A 21,781-nucleotide genomic window follows, 5' to 3' on the forward strand; every position below is an offset into this window, starting at 1 on the left:
TTGGGTTTTTATTATGGCTGAACAATTAATCTAAATATTATCGAAATCTCAATGTGGCCAAGTTCAATATCCAAATCGCAGAAGCTGAAATTTTCAGAACATAACCATAAACGCAGCGTTGTGGTGCTGCAGAGATGCTCCGGCCTATAAATCATATTATAATATCACAATATGATTTTTTTTTTTTTTTTTTTTTTTTTTTGCACGTCGTTCAGCTCCAGTGTTTATCCAAGTTAAACAAACCAGAAGTGACGTGGATTTCCGAGCTTTAGAGATGCTGGTGCGCAGATGTTTTTGACCTTCAGACGGAAAGCGAATAAGCACATGTCAGATAACCATGGTTACACAGGAAGGAGACATACAACAGATGTCATGTCGGTATGTTTGAGCATCTGGTTGAGGCTGATTTGCATCCTCCAGTCAGTGAAGGAAATGCCATGTTGTCATGATGAACACACTCTGGGTAGATTCTAGTAGTTTCTGTGTCTGTGGATTGAACTTCTTCCCTGAGTGTCAGCAGTGAACATCCAATATAGTTTTATTTTTTTTTTTTTTTTCAGAATAAACTACATCGGCCATGTTCAGTGTAACAGAGATTTGACATCATGTTGTTTATCAGTTGGACAAATGTGTCGTTGGCTTTGGAGCCTTTATTATTATTAGAGATAAAATAACGCCGATAAATAATGTTTATCGTGCTTTAAGTTGGCTGCTTTGCAAGAAACAACACTGACCCTGCTCCCCACTCCCACTCATAAAGCATGCCTTTGAGCATGAGTGGGAGTGGGTGCAGAGTCCAGGCTCGGTCACATAAACACACACGCACGCACACACACACACACACACACACACACACTCGGCCACAGGCTGTTATCTGGCTCTGCAGTGCTGTCAAAGCCTCCGTCCTGTAGAGTGCGTTCCCCCCTCAGGGAGAGGGTCTGGCAGGAGATTCCTGCACTAACTCAACATTCCCACACTCATTCATTCCCTTAAACCCCCCCACCCCCACCCCCACCCTCCTTGTGCCTGCTCCCTCCTGATTGGCAGCGGCGGTTGATGTTACAGTGTGTGCGAAGTGTGCCCGGGCCAGTGGAGGGTGTCTGATAGGGATCAGAAAAAGTCCTGCTCAGGCTGCTTCATTCCTTTTAAGGTGGTCTCTCCCCAGCTGGGCAGGAGTGTGTGCGAGAACGGCACAGAACAGGAGCGTTTGGGAACGCACCTCAGGACGAGGCAAGGCAGCGCAGGTTGGGATCTGAGTGAGTGGAAGTGCTGCTGGTTTGAGCCTGATAGCTACTAACACAGGAAGCAAAACATTTCACAATAAGAGGGTTGCACACACACACACACACCCACACAGACACACACACACACACACACACACACACACACACACTCCTCCTCCCTTGGAGGGTAGTCCTAAAACTTCAAAGAGGCAGACACAGCTCTCTGATGTGCAGGGGTCTTCTGAAGCTGCTGTGGCATGCACTTTGACCCCAGGCTGTGAGGAAGAGGAGGCATGAGGAAGAACTACAGCGCTATTCCACTCATCTATGTGACTGAGGTTAGCATTCGCACTTGTTTCGACTCTCAATCCGGCTCCTTGTTGTTGACTTTTCTGTCTGTGCTCGGTGTGATAGATGAGGGAGTCACTTCTGCTGCTGTTTGTCTCTTCTGCGTGAATGAAAGAAAAAAAAAAGAAAAAGGAGTCACATGTAATCAGCTGCACATTATCGCCCTCATGAACCCGACATTCACCCGGGTCACATGAGGAGCTCTTTATGTGACATGTGCTCTGTTAGAAACCAGGATTGTAAATGTTGATAGCTTTTCGGGGGCGCTGTCCAGGACCTGGCATTCTCGGTGTAGCTCTGTTTATTTAGATAACAGATTTTAAGGCAGAGCACTAAAGAAGAAGGTTGATCTCATTTATTTTCCTTGTTGTTAAATGTGTCATCATGTGTTTTTGTGAGCAAAGATAATCAGGGAAGCTGCTTTTAAGGTTGGCTCAGACAAGTTTCACCACGTCTCTTTTTGTCCGTGTCGATGTGAAGCGTGTGATTGGCCTTCGCAGCTTGGGTAACATTTAAGGAATGTGTGCAGCATGTCATAGATCATGCACCTCTTGAAATTGCAGCTGCTTTTCATTTTCCTTTTCTTTCTTCCTTTCTCACTCTTAGAAAAACATCCCTGGAGTTTCTCTGTTGAGCTGCTGCTGAGCGCTGAGCTGGAGGTCATGTTTGTGTTCCTCCTGTCTTTATCTGTCCATCATGATCTCAGCCCCTCCATCAAAAATGTCTGGTCATTGCACTCAGCGTCTTAAAAGAGTAAGCACCCCCCCTGAACACCACCCCTTTGTGGTCTCTGTGCTTTGGGCTGCCCTCATTGTGCTGACACGGCACGGTTTTTATTTTTGTGTGCATGCATTATGCTGCCACAGTCTGCCGGTATATGCACAACAAAATGCTGTAAAAAAAAAAAAAAAGTTACGTAACTCCTCCAGTATAATGGGGCTCTTCCTGTCAGGCCAGCAGCCTTCGTCAGTCCACAGACATGGAAATAGTAGAAGCAGCAGGACGTTGCTTTCTTTCTTTCTTTTTTTTATTGCTCCACAGCGTGTTTTCACCCTCCTCAAGGTCTCAGCTCTGCAGAAAAAAGTTCTGGAGCGGGTCCATAATTAGAATTGATCTGTGTTTTCACAGCTTCTGCGTCCTTGATATGTTGTTAAATCCTCTGTCTACAAAGCCTTAGAAATGGAGATGATCTGCGACTGTGAACTGTGCTCACTTCCATCCGTTTACCATGGTAACCATCACTGTGTCTCAGATACACAGCATGTGAGACCTTGCCCCCCCGCCGCCACCACCCTCCCCAACCCCCCCCCCCCCCCTTCATTCTCTCTCATTAAGCTGTGTGTGTTTATCCCATAACAGAGGTGATATATCTTCGTGGAGATCACAGTGTAATGTGTCAACAGCACAATTTTCTCGCAGCTCACGGGGTAGGTGTGTGTCTGTGTGTTCTTTTTACTTTTATCCTCAGATGCTCTCAGTGATGCACCACGAGGCTCACCACTCAAAGGGTCGGATCAGGAGAAAAGTGAAAACAGGGGCAGTGGATGTGATGGTTTTTGTTGGGGTGTTAGCGGCTTGGCTCAAGGGCGGTGATGTTGGTTCGTTGCACCACCCACCACTTTAACTCACAGGAATCTCTCAACGACAAATGTTCGGATTGTCGTGAAATTTTGTGCAGACATTCATGGTCCACAGAGGATGAATCCCTCTGACCGTGGAGATCTCCTGGTTTCTCCACTAGCGCCACCATGAGGTAGACTTTGGTCACTATTTTAATTTCATGTCCAGTTAGTGGCTGTGGCTCAGGACGTAGATCAGGTCGTCCACCAACCAAGTTTCCTTGGGTGAATGTAACTCATAGTGTAAAGCACTTGGTCGAGAAGACTAGAAAAGCTCCATATAAATGCAGACCTTTACTTTAGGGTCATATTCCTGCAAAACCAATGACATTCCAGCAGCAGTTAGCAGAGCCGAGCTGCTAGCATGGCTGTAGCCTCTTACATGATTTCTGCCTCAGTGTGATGTGGAGCCTCAGCTCCTCATTGTGATATATGCAGCTTTCTCTGCCCACGTAAATATGCTGCTTATTATTTATGTGGTGATATAAGCCTGCTGAAATACAATGATGCTGACCCCGTGCTCTGCTAAAAACTAGGCCCACCCACTGTGGTCATGCAGCCATTAAAGTGAACACGGTGACTGCACCAACTTTCACTGGTATTTCTACACTTTTTGAAAAATAATGTGAAAGGTGCTGCAATGTAATGATTGACAGACATTGTGGTTTAATGCTATAAGATTTACATTCATGAGGTAAAGGTCAACACGAACAGTGAGTCACTGCATAACAAAATAAGCATCTCGTCTGTCTGGTAAAGAATTAGATTAGATTCATTGTTGGTCCTGATTCATTATTTGCCACCACTGGTTAAGTGCAGTCCCATCATTACTCATATTTTCCTGCCACCGTAATTACTTCCAGACGGTTTTTTTTACCGAGTGTATTAAGGGCGTCTGCTATGAACAAAAACATAAACCCACGCTCTTTGCCTTTGCCGCTGCAGCTGAATATTACATCATTTTCATCATTTCGCCCTGAAACTCTCTGCTCACTCTCTCTCGTGATGTACATGGCTTAGAGAGCTTGTTGCACCAGGACGCCGGCGGCTGTACAAGCTCAGGAAGTGAATTGATTAACAAAATAAACTGTACAGCCTCGAGGGAGGGCAAGTGATTGTTCAGCGTCAATGAGGGACCGTGTAGAGATAGTTTTGAAAATGTGCCTGTGTTTCTGCCTCCACCTCAATTAAAAAGCAGCAACTAACAACTATTTTCATTATTTATTTTCTTGTCTGTTGGTGTCTGGCTTTGGTTCAGTGGTTTAGTTTGGTTTGTTCTGGATGTTTTTATGGAGAAAATTATGATGAAAAAAAATCCTCGGCCAGTGCAATTAGTTCTTTAATTGCCTCTATGAACAGTGCCACAGCTCCAACTGCTCACTGTGTTGATAGCTGAGCATAAAATCTATACAATAACTAACTTCTGCTGTTTTTACAACACCCACATGCACCTTTAATCTCACCCCTGATTTAGTACTGTTTTCCCCACAGCCTGTATTGTTCAACCAACTGTCCAAAACCCAAAGATGTTTAATTTATAGTCATATAAAACAGAGAAAAGTGGCAAATTCTAACATTTTAGAAGCAGGAACCGGCAAATGTTTGATTTATTTATAAAACAGAAAATTGTGCTTTCAACCACTTCGTCAATTAATCATTTCAGCATTACCAAGTACCAAATATCTGTAGTAAACACTGCATGTCCTTCACTAACAACCTCAGGAGACAGAAAGCAGATGTACACAACCTGAATTTGACCTCATTAAGCACAGGCGCCCCGTCACACTGATTAAACCAGGGAAACGTGTGTGTATCTGCATGTGTATAATTTCCCTGATGAAGATAATGACCTTCACTGATGACCAAGTAAATCTGTTCGAGCTGCATCTGCAGACCCCAGCCCCTAATTCTGCACACACACACTCACACGCAAACAAATGTCAGCTGACATTATATCGTCTCCATTCATTTCTCATCATGTTTGTCACAGATGCACCACTCAATTTGTCACCATGGCAACAAGAGATGACGCTAGCAGCCACTTCCTTAGTGATGATCAGAATCAGAATCAGAATCAGAATCAGAATCAGAATCAGTTTTATTGCCAAGTATGTTTTCACATACAAGGAATTTTTTCTGGTGATTGGTGCAATTGATCAGCAACAGTGGGGCTCTCTAGCCTTGTTGATGAGGCTGATAGCAGATGGGAAGAAGCTATTTTTGTGGCGAGAGGTTTTGGTCCTGAAGGACCGCAGCCTCCTGCCAGAGGGGAGTGTCTCAAAGAGTTTGTGTCCAGGGTGGGAGGAGTCAGCTACAATCTTCCCTGCACGCCTCAGAGTCCTTGAGGCGTACAGGTCCTGGAGGGACGGAAGATTGCAGCCAATCACCTTCTCAGCAGAGTGGATGATACGCTGCAGTCTGTTATTGTCCCTCTCCGTGGCAGCAGCGTACCAGATGGTGATGGAGGAGGTGAGGATGGACTCAATGATGGAGGTGTAGAAGTTCACCATCATAGTCCTTGGCAGGTTGAACTTCTTCAATTGCCTCAGGAAATACATCCTCTGCTGAGCTTTTTTGATGAGGGAGCTGATGTTTAGCTCCCATTTGAGATCCTGTGTGATGGTGGTTCCCAAGAAGCGGAAATGCTCCACGGTAGCCACGGGGGAGTCACACAGGGTGATGGGGGTGGGTGGGGCTGGGCTCTTCCTGAAGTCCACTATCATTTCCACTGTCTTCAGAGCGTTTAGCTCTAGGTTGTTCTGCCTGCACCAGGTCACCAGACGCTCAGTCTCCCACCTGTAGGCAGACTCATCGCCATCAGAGATGAGTCCAATGAGAGTGGTGTCGTCTGCAAACTTCAGGAGCTTGACAGACTGATGGCTGGAGGTGCAGGTGTTGGTGTACAGGGAGAAGAGCAGAGGAGAAAGAACGCAGCCTTGTGGGGATCCAGTGCTGATGGTCTGGGAGTCAGACACGTGCTTTCCTAGCTTCACGTGCTGCCTCCTGTCAGACAGGAAGTCGGTGATCCACCTGCAGGTGGAGTCAGGCACGCTCAGCTGGGAGAGCTTGTCCTGCAGCAGAGCCGGGATGATGGTGTTGAAGGCAGAGCTGAAGTCCACAAACAGGATCCTGGCATAGGTCCCTGAGGAGTCCAGGTGCTGGAGGATGAAGTGGAGAGCCATGTTGACGGCGTCGTCTACAGACCTGTTGGCTCTGTAGGCGAACTGCAGGGGGTCCAGGAGTGGGTCAGTGATGGATTTGAGATGGGACAGGACAAGACGCTCAAATGATTTCATGACCACAGAGGTCAGGGCAATGGGTCTATAGTCATTTAGTCCTGTGGGCCTTGGTTTTTTGGGGACAGGGATGATGGTGGAGGATTTGAAGCAGGCTGGCACGTGGCAGGTCTCCAGTGAGGTGTTGAAGATGTCTGTGAACACTGGAGACAGCTGATCAGCACAGTGCTTCAGGGATGATGGAGAGACAGAGTCAGGACCGGCTGCTTTGCGGGGGTTCTGCTTCTTAAAAAGCCTGTTGACATCTCTCTCCAGGATAGAGAGAGACGTTCCTTTGGTAGGGGAGGAGGGGAACCTGTGCCATTTTTTTTGGGGGGGGTCTATTTTTGGGTCCTTGCAGCTTCATACTTTGTTAAATTGACAAAAGAAGAATTCTGACTTATAGCTGAGTTTGTGCTGGAAAAAAGGGCACCATGCATGTGGGTTAAAAGGACAATAATGAACCAAAATGAACCTGGCTCCAAGAGGGTTAATGATGTCAAAGTGTAGCTCTTTTTAACTAAATGCAAAGTAACTAGTTATTATAGCAGTCAAATAAATGTAGTGAAGTAAAAGTACAAGAAGTAAAAGAAGTACAATATTTCCCTCTGAAATATAATGCAGTAGAAGTGTTTCCACCTGTTGCCGTGAGTCATTCAAGCCATTATTAATTAAATTTGCCGCGGTCACAAATGTGTGTGTGTGTGTGTGTGTGTGTGTGTGTTGTTGAGGCCTGGAAAATAATTAATGCATTTTCTTTCCAGGTGTGGGAATAACGTTGCAACAGATATGAGGATTTATTCATGATCAACTTGTCAGGTTAAATTAAAGCTAAAAAAAGCAGTGTACATTTATCTTTGTGTGTGTGTGTGTGTGTGTGTGTGTGTGTGCAGATTGTGTACATGCTCAGCCTCATTAACACATAACCTTGTCTGTGTCTGTGGCCTCTAGTTACCTGCTCTAAAGGGTAAAACAGGCTTTATACCATAAACAGGTTTAGTCTGTTCTCTGTTGTCATCTGTTTTCTCCTGTCAGGTTCCCTGTCTGATCTTCTTGCCTCATCCTGCCTTGATTTTATGCACAGCTGCCAGTTTATTCTGAGAGGTGTTTTTTTCCCACCATGTTGAGAGTAGCCTAAAAAACCAGGATACCTGAGTCCATGTAAACAGAAAGAGAAAATAAAAGCTGCAAATGTTTGACACTTTACGACTCAAAGTAATAAATGTGTGTTTACCATCCTACAGAGAGTTAGACGAGAAGATTGATACCAGTATGAAGCTACAGCCGTCAGCCAGTTAGCTTAGCTTAGCATAAATACTGGAAACGGGGGAAACAGCTAGCCTGACTCTGTACAAGGGTAACACATTATTTCTTGTTTTTTTTAATCTGTGCAAAACTCAAAGTGTAAAAACCTTGTGGTTTTGTGGGTAAATGTGCTAGGCTAGCTGTAGCTAAGCTAACTGGGTACTGGCTATAGCCTCATATTTAACATACAGATATGACAGCTATCAGTTTGTTTAGTTAGCTGATTGATACCCCAGTCATGTTAGCTTAGCACCCCAGCCAATTAGCTTAGCACAAAGACAGGACGCCCACCTTCCAATCCTCGCTTGCTGGCTGCTTCCCTCTGTTTCCCGTCGTTATGCTAAGCTAAGCTAATGGCTGTGGCTTCATTTTTGATGAGCAGACTTAAGAGAGGCGTCTTCTCATCTTAATCGCCACAAGAAAGCAAATAAGCTGACAGACACATACACAAACCGAATAATGGGTTGCAACTATTCTGTTGATGGAGTAATGGCTGCCATGAGCCATCCTACAGTATGTGTCTCTTGAGTTAGGCCTATGTAATATATTGACAGATAAATGAAGATGATTGTCTGTTCAGCCGTCTCCTTTTATCTCTCTCTGACCTCTCGCTTTAATGCTGATGCCCACATATCACAGCAGCTGTCATTTATTCTTCAAAAAAACAAAAAGAAAAACCACTTAGAGGAAGACAAAGGGGCTGAAATGTCACAGGCTGGTGGTGCAGGGTGGGCCGAGGTGTGGGCATGTAGCAAGATGACACATGAAAGCGTGGCTGGTGCCCTACCACTCCTCCCCCACAGGCTTTGAAAGTGTGACCCCTTAGATATTTATTTCAAACAGCCTGTGGAGGTCTTAGAGGGGCGGCACTGTCCTTTATGAAAGCATTCACCCATTCTGATAGTCGAGCTCAGCTCATACCACAGTGTGGCTGCAGCGTTCGGATCAGGAGAATATAACGAAAGTAGAGTTAAAACATGCAGCAGGTATCAGTGTGAAATCTGTCCAGGACAGGACACAGGCTCACAAGGTGAAAGCAGTAGGCTACCGGCCCCACAGTCACAGCTGCCCTGTTGCCCTCAGTAAAACAAGACGTTCTTCTTCTTGCTAATGCAAAACTATGCTGAACAGATAATCATGGCGCCAAAGAAGCTGTAATGAGTCTGCTATTGAGCTTAAACTATAATGTTTTTCAGTAAGTAGGGAGACAAAAGATTTGCATTCACTGGTGTAAGGCATTCGGAAGAAATTCAATCTCAGGGTATTCGTGCATGACAGTGAAGAGCGTTCCCCAAGAACAAAGTGACAGGGAAAAGGCAGAAGCCGCCTGTGGATGAAAGCCAGTTGCTGATGAAATAGCAGGTACACGTAGATTTGCAGAAAATAATTTAACTGTACCAGCGACGGCACCAACTGTCTGAAAATAATGAGAAGCACCACAGCAAGCTTGTAGAATCAATACGCTCTGAAATGCAGGTTCTCCGAGATAAATGAGGGCAGGGATCCAACCAGGCCTGAAACCCGGGTTTTAAAAATACTGTGATCAAGCCCTCACCACCACCCCTCAAACTTTATAAAATTATATGGATTTTTCATATTTTATTCATAGTGAACCTTCTGTGAATTGATTTCTCTAGAAAATTGCTGTTTCAATTCAATTTCAAAATTGTTCTATCAGGAATGAAATTCAGATGGAGAAATACTGAATCCTTCGTAGAACTGGGGCATCAAACCTCAGTACACTGTGAATACAAGTGTTGAATATGTGCTACATGTCAAGGAGGAAAAGTTGGAATCAAACTATTGATTCTTAGCTTTGTTCACTTTCAGAATTATCGAAATGAAAGAATGTTTCCTAGACTTGATGCCTGATGCAATAAACAGGATTTTATTATTATTATTATTATTATTAAGTCCCCAAATTCCCATAAAAAGTACAGATAACATGACCTTGGATCCTCATTTATAGCCTGATCCAACCTAGTAATGATGTATCTAATTGAAGCACCCCTTCAACATGATAAGAAGCTCATGGTTTCTCTTTATTTTGCATGTAGAGTCCAGTTTTGCAGCAGTTTTTAAGGGAGGGGAAAGACCCATTCTTCAACTGTATTTTCCCAGTTGGTTTGGGGGATTTATAACCTGGGTACTTCCACCTCCAGGCTACTAAAACCCCTGTCTCTGTTCTGCCTGTTCAGGCAGACATTTTAATAGTATCATCACTGCCATTTACACAATTGCATGCAATAAAATTGCATCGGGGTTTGTGAAATTGTGGCCATGTTATTAACCTTGACAGTACTGCTTCTATCTGCTGCAGAGCTTCATCTCCAGTCAGCTTGAATTTACCGCCAGAGCGCCACAAAGCCCGGCAAACCTTTTCCATTCCCAGCATGCCCATTCAAATGCCCCATTGATTTAGTTCCCCTGCTAGGCTGGGACAAAAGGCACAGCTGGAAAGCAGGGAACCTCAGCCCTCCCTGAAGAAATGCTATCATAAAGGCTGAAAAGACCTCAGGCAGCATGAAGAGGAGGAGGAGGAGGAGGAGTAGTGAAGCTTCTCCTATTAATTTGTTTGAAAGAAAAAGTTTCTATTGAGGTACAGATAGCAGGCAGAGGAGAGAAGGCAACAACTGAAAAGTGGACAGTGACTTAGCTCTGGAGCCGGTTGCACAAGCATCTTAAGTTCAAACGTTTACCAAGTCCAGATAAAATGGAAAACATTTTAATTACATCTTACAAGAACAACAATCTAGCTAAACTAGCTGGAACTAATATTTCTTCATGCACAAATAAAGTCATATCTAGGTTCACAAAAATTTTTTCACAATTTCATCACAATTTTTATTGTTAGCCTTGCTTAGGTTTTTTTGGAGGGGTGGGGGTGGGGGGGGATTATATGCTAGTTTGTGATGCTACAGATTTGATAGCATGTTTCCTAGCAATCCATTTACTTAAATACTTAAAGTGGCTTTTATATTAAAAAAAAAAAGATCACATGTATGTAAAATTTGTCACAGTGATGAGTTTCAGGCATTTTTTTTTCTCAGGAATTGATGAAACAGAGCTGATATGAGATATGGATGATATGGATTTTGGATTTACATTAGGTGGACATAACATGCAAATAGCTCACTCCTTATCTGCCGAATGCATAAATAAGCAAATGTTTGCCAACGGGTTCACCATCAACTGATGATATCAGTTGTGATGCATTGCGAAGGATTTATAAATACCTTGTGCAACATAGACATGGTCTCTGACTGTTTGTTCTCAAGTCTGCATTTCATAGGGGCTTCCTATTATAGCTGACCCTGCCACTGCAGTGTGTCTGATAATACCATGTCAGACTGAGTCTTCTCAGCTTATTGCTAATGCTCAGTGTTATATATGGATGCTCAGACTGATTAGTCACTGGTCCCCATTGCCAACTGGTAGCCACAGCAGCAACCTCCCCGATGCCCTCTGCCCCGCTCTCTGTCACAACTTGTTTGTGTTTGCATGCCAGTAAGGATCATTACTCATCCGCTACCGAGCCTAATGGAGCCTATCAGCATCAATAGCACAAGGTGGAAAGAACATTTGTGTAGCTGAAACAAGCCTTACTGACAGATCCATCTTTTTTGGCAGCGAGATCCTGAGGGGTTACATAAATTTTAGTTTTTCAGGGTGACACAGATCCCGAGCCCTTTCTTGACTGAAGAAAGGCTGCAGTGTTTGAAGGGCTCGCTGAAGACGAAATCCTAAGTTACCTAGGCACGGCAATAGGTGGAAGAAATGAAGGGAAGATTGTGGGAGAGATAAAAGTAATGAGGTGAAAGAGACAGGCACGGAAATTATCATCTGCGAGAGAGACACATCATGAAGGAAAATGTAATTGCTGGCACGAAAGCATCAACTTATAATAAAGGAAGCGAGAAGGAGGTTTGACAGATTTAATAAGAAGAGAGTGAGATTTGAGGACAGGTTATAAGCAAGCACAGAAAGATGAAGAGGGGTTGCGATGAAAGAGGGGATTTTTTAATTTTTTTTCTTGGATGGGGCTTCTGTGGGGGTTATATAATCCAAAAATACACCATAACTTCACTGCTCCAATTACTGAGCCCAAAGGATGTGCATGTGTACGTGCAAGCGTCTCCCTGTTCATTTGATTCTGACTGAACTGGTGTTGATCTGACTTTGCCCTGCTTGGCACAGAGGATAAAAGATGAGTTATACCTACAGATGCACACAGCCGTGGAACGCCGCTTTTTGCATCTGTGCTCATCTGGATGTAGATGTATTCCCACAAAAATATAAACGCATTAGAGCCTCTCTGCAAAGAGTGATACCAGCGAGACATCAGACGGGAGTCATAACAGTAAAATATTATGGATCTTAATGTAATTCTCTCCACGTAATGTCCTTTTCCTGGAGCTCTGAAAGTTATACGTTATCATTTACTCACATACCACTCACACACATAAGTTTCTTGTCTATGTAATGGAGAAGAATTGGTGCGAGATTAATTAAACATGATCTTAATCTCATCTCCCTAACATAAGTTGATCTGAGTTGATTTGACAGTCTGTATTACGTCCATAAAATATTTGTGGGTGTGTGTGTCTCTGTCACAGTCGCAGTAGTGGTGGTAGATCTTAGAAGAAACAAAAGAAATGAGGAAGGAGAGGGACATTTCTACTCACAGAGAGACATCTGACATCTGACCACACAGTCTGCTCGAGAGAGTTTTCCTTCCTGTCTGACTCAGAGACATGGTGATAGCAGGGCCGGATTAAGACAGCTGTGTGTCAATTAGTTCTCAGTTTCTTGTCTCACTCTCACTCTCTGTCTGTTCCTTGCTTTCTCACACACATATTCGATGAAGTTAGTCACACAGACAGTGAGCTATGGAAACTAATATTAGCATTGACGTCAATTTTACTGGCATGGAAGTAACTAACATTAACACTGAAGATGGTTACATGCATCGAATGACATATTGTTGTAGCATTAAGGTCAATTATAGTAACACCGTAGTACACTCAGTGACCAGAGATAGAAGAGCACAGTGTATTTTGCTTTTGTGCTTGTTCAAATTAATTTAAGTCATATAGTATTAAGCTAATTCTCTGCTTCCAGCTTATCAACTGTGAGGATTTGCTGCTTTTCTCAGTTATAAATGATTGAAAATTAAACATCTCTTTTTTTTTTTTGATAGTCACAATTTGAAGACATTCTCTGAACCTAAGGCGATTTTCGATTATATTATATTATATTATTCTATTATAGAGACTGTCCTCTCATATAAAAACGACCCCATAGGTCGTTTATTTAGGCAGCTTGTTATGACCCATAGCGGTGTTTTGTTGTTAAGCGACAGGTTACAGCTAGCAGTTGTGTAAGACTGCATCAGTTATTTCAGCAAATGGAATAAAACTACGTTTACGTTCGAGTGACAGCGCACCCCAGTGGCTGAAGCAGTAATGATGGGAGCAAAGGCGGAGGTCAGATGACGTCATTAATCAGCAACATAAGGAGGAGGTCAGGGTGGATGGAGGCGTCAACAAAACATAAGACTTTATTGCAGGTGACTTCTGTTCATTTCCTGTTTGAAACCTATAGTCAACCTTTGTTTCTTTCAGCCGTGACTGTTCCACAATATTACCCATGTGTATCAGAGGGTAGGGACAGACATCTAGTATGGTAGTTTAGGACGAGGGCTCATTGCTATTGTAATGTGTTTCTAATAATCTAATAATCTTCTCCTCCATATATGTCGATTAGGTGGACAAAGTATTAGAAACATCTTCAACATAACTTACCCCAGTGCAATAACAACAACACGGGCTTAGCTTCAAAACGTACCCTAGAGTTGAGCCAATACACAAACAACTTCAGTAGAACATCTTTATTAATGCAAGGTTATTGTGTTGCATTGCGTTTCATCATACGGGTGTTTCTATTTTTCTGGGTACTGCAGCTGCATTGAAGTCAGGTATACTGATAGAGAAGTAAGTGAAGGGGAACGAGGTCTCAGACTTTTGGACCCCACTGCATGAGCTTAGTTGTGTAACATTGTTTGATTGCAACAGAACAGCAGTTAGAGCAGAACGTCCTGATCCCTGCCTCGCACCTAAACAATCCCGAGCCCCACCCAAATGCTCTGGACCAGTATCAGTATCCCGGAAGTCTCTGGTGTTATGGAGGTCAGAGTGATGTCACGGCTGAGACAGGAAGTGGGCTGGGAAGTCCATAAAGAACACAAACATTGCTGGTGGGGAAGGGGAACAATGGCATCTTATAATTAACAGCATCCATTTTTAATATTTACATGCAAATGTTTATTTCCTTGACGCACACGCGAAATTTACATCATCTAATAACTAAGAATTCTGACATTTACACAGGCAGAATAAAAATGCTGTGCAGCGTCTCTCTATTTGTAGGATAATTGTATTTTGAACTCTACTGAACTTATTAAAAGTCAAATGTAGTGACATTTAGATGAAGAGCTGCAACTGCATGCATGTCAGGCAGTATGTGAATGTGAGTGTCAGCTCAGCTCTGACAGAATCGTTTGATTTTCTCGCATTGAATCAGAGCGGGCAGAGAGAATAGTCTTAAAATGCTCTTCTGTCGCTGTTTTCCAGTTTTACAGCTTCACGTGTCATTTAGTGTGGCAATACCCATTAGACATCTGCTCTTAATGGCATTTACATAAGGCTAAAGTTTTTTTTTGTTTTTTTTTTGGCGAGCCTGCAGCCAGTGCCCTCTCTGAACCAAATCAATGCTAAAGTACAAAGAGAACACTGATCCAGGCCTAATTAAATGTCACATTTAACTCTCTGCCTGCTATCTCTCTTTCACACGCATGAGCATGGATTTTATAAATCAATACCCGGGGGAAATGGACTGGAAGTGTATTAGGTTATTTGGATTGATCATAACAGAGAGATTTGTTGTAGATCTATCTATCCCAGAGCCGAGCAGTGAGATTTCTAAATATGCACACAACACATGCACTCACGGAAATGATGTGATTGAATCGGCCTGGATCAGATTCACATTTCAATAAAGGGGATATTGCCCTGCAGGCAGCCTCGGTGCCAGGTGCTGGGTTTTTTTTCTTTTCTTTTTTTTTTTGCCCTGCAGGCTGAATCACCGAGCCTCGGAGTGTCCAACCTGTCAACACGCACACTTGTCTCAATGATTAACAGGGGGCTGACTCACTCGCAGGCCTCATAAAGTGGGCTTCAGGTCGATCTATGTATGAGAGGGAATAAAGTGATAAAGAATGACAGAAGACCAGGACAGAGATAAAACCTCTGAGTACCTTGGCGTGTTTATAAGATGGCAGGTCGAGGAAGGACTTGTATTGTGAGCATGTATTGTTATAGTGTGCTTGGACAGTAAACTATCACCAGGCCTGGATCATATGACATGATGCTCATGATACTAATTGGTTTCTTTATCAGGAGGACCAGAGCAGACCTGCTGTGCCTTTTAATCATTCATGACTCAATCCCCAGACCTTTGTGGGGTAATTCATCCATCTTTTCACTTGAGATATGGCCTGTGTCACGTCTGCCTATTTCAGCCAGTGAATTATCAAGGTGACTGTGTTTTAGTCAGCTGTTAACACAAGCTATGCATGTAAATGATGGAAAAGTTATAAAGTTGAGAGAGTAGAGGAATACCGGGATGAATATAGAGCTTTATAAATTTCTATTAAGTTAAAAAAAACAACCACCTGATGATCATCACAGACAATAACTTGATGCGTAATTAATAAGCCAGCATCACATAACTTACAGTATGTTTCATACTTTTTAAGATACTTAACTGAAGTATTTACGTGTTATTCTACTTTATACTTCTACTTTACAACATTTCAGAGGGAATTATTGTAATTTTTACTCTTCCACATTTATTTATTTCTTTTCAGATATTTTCATCCAATACACATCTTCAATTTAAGATGTGCATTTTTGTAGAATAAACTTCACAATAGTATCAAAAGTAGTTAAATTAGCTCCTTCATGATGAGCTACTACATTGAAATTCTGCCTATATAATCTAATCATTTAAATTTTATTCTAACACTCTGAAAGGGGCCGGTCTGCTTAATGGATACTTTATGTTGATACCTGAGATACATTTAGCTTATAATACTTATCTACATGTACTTTCACTTCTACTTTTATACTTAGTGGATACTTTTTGAGGTACAGCAGTAAAATTAAGTGCAATCCAATACAAGAGCTCAGCCATAAATTCCACTTTTACAAAGATAATAATAATCAGTTTTGACTCACACTGTCAGAGAGCTGTTAATTCAACTATATGTTTACTATTGAGGTTGCAGTTTGCAGTGGTGTAGAACTGGACTTCCCCATTTAGAATTGATTACAATTGTTCAGCCAGCAGTATAAAGAGAAGGTAAATCCTCACACTGGAGAACCCGGAACCATCAAACGTTTCATGGTTAAAAATTGATAATGAAAATAAATAATCAATTTATAATCAGAATAGTTTCCAGTTATTTCAGCTCTACATGAGTTGCATAGGTGCACCTAATAAAGGTGTTGTAGTAGATTACTTTAACGTAAAATAATGAGCTAAATCATTTTCCAACAATAGCTACTTTTTATGACCAAACATTTTGTGTAAATCTGAATTAAACAGCTGCTTTAATTTGGACCTGACAGCTCCTCATTCATAATTAATGTGGGTGTATTCGATATCTCTCACAACCCCTCCCTCCGTGCAGCCCGGTGGGCGGGGCGTAGCCACACACTGCGCTTCCCAAGGCTCCCGGGGTTTAAGAGGATTACGGCGGCGGGCTGGACCGGGGAGCAAAACGTACCGTTGCCGCCGTTGGTCGGTGTCCAGCAGCGGCGGCGGCAGCAGCAGCAGCACCGGCGGCGGCGGCGGGTGGGAGCCGTGATGGCATGTGTAGCACCGGCGACGCTAACGGACAACGGTCAACTTTACACCTGAGGACGACGGAGCGGGAGCCCGGAGATTATGTCCGGAGCTTGTTGCGCTGCTGTGGAGAAAAGTTTATCAGAAGTAGGGGCAGAGTTACACCAGCGGCGGTAAAATGGTAAATATACATTTTCTTTAACTGTTGATGAAGTTAGTGGACGTTAGCTAGCTAACCGCTGTAACGTTACCCGGGAATTTAAAATCGTTGCGTTTACGTCCCCCCCCCTTTAAGTCTACGTCGAGATAAGACATTTGGTGTTAATTAGGTGGAAAATGTCGACTTTAATTAACACATAAAGAGTTCACAGGTCATTTTATTGCCTCTAAAACTAGCTAACCGTCGAGTTTCTGTCAGGAGAGAATGAGTGAAGCTGGAAATCCTCCTTTTTTTTTTTCCCCAAGCAGTGTTTTGTTCAATAGCAAACAGCTGTCAGGTCTTTCTCTGCCGAACACCTTTTGTTTTCTTCTGAGGAGACAAACATGTCACATTTAATGAGAATAAAGCTTAAATTATTGTCGGGAATAATATATCAACATACTCCTAATCAATCACCCGGAGCCTTTTTGCATTTCGGCACAAATCCGACGCTCCAGTCACTTAATTTTCTTTTAAATTCTCTATTTTTAACATTGGTCTCTTGCTATTTTTTCATTCCCACAATCGTGGTCTATAAAAAGGGACTGCGGTAAGCAGTATGGAGAAGAGTCCTCCACTTCTGAAACCTCTTATATCATGTTGCACAACTGTAGCTTCACTGATATGTGAGGCAACATTAAATTGACATATTTTCTAACGGAGTTTGGTGGAGATGAGATGCGCTTCTTTCAGATCATGTAGTTGTCATATTGTCGATTTGACACTGTGCTCAGGCGACCTTTTATTGTGCAGCCATTATATCACCTAGACATCAAGTGGACTGTTTGTGGACAGTATAGGCACCCTCAGGCAGAGCCAGTGGTGGAGCAGGTTTATCTAGACTGTCTGCAGGCTTTCTTCTTTCTGTCATCATATCCAACCATATTGAGTGTTTTTTTTTTTTAGACCACTCCATATGTACTACAGAGCTCATTGTTGTACAAGGGCAACTGGCCATACAGTAAGTGCCTTCCTGTTATGTTTTGCACGAATGCCACGCATGCGGTGGTGACATGGTTGTGCCACTATATTATTCCTCCTAAAGGTTGGATAACATGACGTGCTGTGGCAGAACAGCAGATTCTTCTCTGACCCAGTTACAAGGGACGCACATACAAAGGAGCTTCTGCTCTGTGAAGCCCTGTGCGGAACAATCGTACAGACTTCTGGGCTAAGAGTTGTGTGAAGGACTCTACATGGATACAAGGTGCACAGGATTTTGTGTTGCCATGCAATTCTCCGCTCTCGAGTGAACCCCCATTTTAAAGGTCTCCTAAAATTGCTTTAATGTTGTGATTTTCTTCTTCACTTTGACTTAATTTGAATGTAACAGTGAAAAGAGCCACTCAGACAGCTTCTCTCCTTTGAGGGATGGGAACAGGATTTTCTTGCCAGCTGACACCCACATACACAACTGTGAACCGTGTCTCTGTGGTATCTTGTCCTGCTGTCTGTTAGTCAGTTAGTCAGTACACCCAGGTACACAAGATAACACCCAGGGGCATTTTAAAACTCATGAGGGCTTTATGAGCTGTTCAGGAACTGGAGGCAAACCATCCCGTCCTCAGTGATTAACCTTTATTTGACAGCACTCAGGGGATACTTACGGGGGTGTCGACTGAACATCTTTCCAGTGATGCTTCGCGATCACACCTGGGAGCAGGCCAGTGCAAACATTGTTTACTGCCAAGCAGCTCCGTTGGTGCAAAATGAAGTGCATTGCCCGAAGGCACCTCAGCGGTAGTTGCTGTGGAGGGATACAGCATTAGTCACTTACTTCCCTCAAGCACATTTTCCAATGAGTAGCTGGAAGGTCTTGTGTCTGAAAGGCAGCAACCTTTTTCTTTCATTTACTTTATTTTATTATAAATTCATAACCAGTTATTCTCAGCTGGTCTCACATTTGGTCAGAAAATTTGATCTTACCTAAATAGCAGCCCAGCTGAGTAACTTAAATGTTAGAGTTGAAACAGTTGGTCTCTTAATCAATCAGTTGAGCCACTAAAAATGATTATTTTGCTAATCGATTAATCCTTAAAGTCATTTTTCAAGCATAAACGTAGAAGTTTAACCAGGTCCAGCTTCTCAAATGTGAGGATTTGTTGCTTTTCTTTGTTGTTAATGATAAAGTTTGAGGTTTTTGACTTGGTGGAGAAAAACAAGCGTTCAGAATTATCACCTTGGGCTTTAGGAAATATTGATCATACGTTTATTAATTTAACAGACCAAACAACTGATTCATTAAGACTAATTTTGCAGGTATTTCCAATGCATTTATTTCTGTATTAGCTGTTTAAAGAAAAAGACCATAAATCAGCCTTTTGAACACTATTGATTTTTCTGTTCTAATCACTAAAAACTCATCTATAGAGCCCATAAATGCTCCAGATACCACCTTAAATGTGTTGTTTAATGAGCAGGCCTTTCTCAGTAATGATGTTACACATTACTTCTTCCTAATCTAGATCTTTTTTCGTGTTTGCAGACCTAAATTTAGCGCAGCAGGATGAAAAACATGTCTCCTAACCTCAGCTCTTACCCGTCATACATAATGCACACTAAAAGATTTGGCATTTCATCAGCATCTCTTTAGTTCTGAGGGTTGTGGTCTTCTGGGAGACCCACATCAGCACCTGCGGAGGCTTGGCATGTGTGCTAACCATGCAGACGGTGCAGAGCTTACCTCCTCTGTGATGAAAAGAGAAGGCGACCGATGCCAGCGAGGAAATTGATTTGTTGAGCCAGGTAGAAGGACCATCGTTGACTTGGTTCATCAAAATATCAATATGGATGCCTCTTAAAGGTCAGGTCGTGCTTGTGTGTGCGTGTGTGTGTGCGTGTGTGTTTACAAAAGCCTAAACAGTGTGTCTCTGTGTGGGTGGTGGTGTATAATTAACGCATGGAGCCTTTTCTTCTGCTATCGTTAGATCACTTTCAAAGAGCAAGATTTGCACGCTGGACTTTTGTGTGTGTTTTTGATCTAAAGGAAAGGGATAGGGTTGTGTTTCCTTCTCTGAGTTCCCCACAGTGTTCCCTCTGGGCAGCAGCATGTTTTCCTAAGATTTTCTTCTTTAGACTCACGTCAGTAAAAATTGTTTTGCCCAAGGTCTAATTCAATGTCTCTTGGCACAAGAGATAACCGGAATCTATTTATTACTGAAATAGCATTTGTCTGCCATCAGTCACATCCAGATACAATGTGTTTGTTTGTTTGTTTTGGCTGAGAAGTGAATCATGCAGAGACTTTTGTGAGCTTCAGCGCTGGATTGTGAGACACCAAAGAGAAGCTAAAATAATCAGACTGTGCAGGAACATTTATTTCTACCTGATTGCAGACAGAACAGGAAGTCTTTGATTGTTTTATTTATCAGGTAGGATGTAAAATATTCTTCTGTCTGCGCAGTTGTTCATCACATTTAAATGTTGTTTGTACTTTCAGTAACAGTTATGTATTGTAGGTGTTCTGCATCTAATGATTGTAGCCATTATTATTATGATTGATCTGCCAAGTTCTTTAATTTAATCAATAAATGGTTTGGAAATGCTAAAAAATGAAAACAATACCTAAAGATATTCAGTTTGAAATTATGTAAGACAAAGAAAAGCAGCTGGTCTTGGTATCTGAGGCTGAAATCGGCACGAACATTGTATCTGATTATTGTTCTATAGATCAGCTAATGCATGTTTTGGACTAATCATTGCAGCTCTAAAGTCATTTTATCAAGAAAATAGCTAAATATTCTTTGGTTTGTGCTTCATAAATGTGACGATGTGCAGTATTTAGTGGTTTTATATCATAGTAAACTGAACATCTTTGAGTTTTGGACTGTTGGTTGGAAGATATTTAAAGAAGTCACCCTGAGTTCTGTGGAAATTTTAATAGAATGTTTTGGGGTTTTTTTTAGCATCTTGTGACAATTTATCAAGGAAATGATCGTAGAATTATTAAAATATTAATCAACAGTTCAGTCTGTTGTGGAAAAAATCAGTTAGAGTATTTAACTCCATGACTGTTGGTTGACACAACAAAAACAAAACAGAGGGAGGGACTGGCTGAACTCATTTTTATATTTAGTCTCTTGAAATCCTTCAGGGTGCTATCAGCCCAGAGCAGGAGTCCAGTGAATTCACATATTAGATGAGCACCAAAAAATGTCTTCTCACACTTTCTTTTTACTAAATTCATTAATTTCTTAATCTCTCATTGGCTGTGTCCTTCTTTGTTCATATGTAACTGGTTAACTGGCTCATTTTAACATTTAAATGACAAATGACATGTTTTTGAAATGATCACAATGGTCCTGAATAAGTCAATCCTCTCTACCCTAGCGGGTTGATAGTTCATTAATAATCATTTTGTCCGATGAACAGTCCAAAATCATTTTATAATGACATAAATTATAGAAGAGCAGAAAATCTGAGACACTGGGAAAGCATGAATCTGAGGATTTTTCGCATTTTTGCTTAAAAGATTACTTTAACGATTAGTTGAAGATAAAAATAGTTGCAGATAAATTGATGAATCGTCTTATCGTTGCAGCTCTAGTTCTTTGCATGAACAAGAGACAATAAAAGCAGAGTAAAAATGGAGCTTAAAAGTTGTGTAATGTGTTCCAGCCTTGAGGGTTTATGAATTTTCTTCTAAGTGAGACAACAGCTGATTTCATGCAGCAGGTCAGAGCTTGTTTTTTAGTTCTGCGTCTGTAGGCTACAGGAAACCAGTTTCTGCAGTGAGCCTAGTTTGTATGGCCAGTACACACACACACACACACACACACACATATACAAACTGACAGAGTCCCCCATCAGCACCACAAATCACAGTGATGAGCTGAGCTGTGGCCTTTGTTCGGCCATTGAGAGAACAAACCGGGAGGAGTGAATGTTGTTGAATGGGAGCTGACT

The 21,781-nt window shown here is 42.2% G+C and overlaps 1 protein-coding gene across 2 annotated transcripts in view; it reads left to right on the forward strand.

Moving 5' to 3' along the window:
- The first annotated feature begins 1,406 nt into the window (after positions 1–1,406).
- LOC139635141 (transmembrane and coiled-coil domain protein 3-like) overlaps positions 1,407–21,781 on the forward strand; it is a 42,380-nt gene continuing 22,005 nt past the window's right edge. The window contains exon 1 of one of the 2 annotated variants that reach the window (XM_071502165.1): positions 1,407–1,561. In XM_071502165.1, the coding sequence (XP_071358266.1) occupies positions 1,517–1,561 (45 nt within the window). In that variant the 5' untranslated portion in view covers positions 1,407–1,516. Of the gene's footprint in view, positions 1,562–16,577; positions 16,859–21,781 lie in introns of those variants that run through there. The other variant, XM_071502166.1, reaches the window with a different exon arrangement.

The sequence above is a fragment of the Trachinotus anak genome, unplaced genomic scaffold (assembly GCF_046630095.1).
Source record: "Trachinotus anak isolate AG129_WGS33_773 ecotype Australia unplaced genomic scaffold, CSIRO_AGI_Tana_v1 ptg000018l, whole genome shotgun sequence".
Classification (NCBI taxonomy): domain Eukaryota; kingdom Metazoa; phylum Chordata; class Actinopteri; order Carangiformes; family Carangidae; genus Trachinotus; species Trachinotus anak.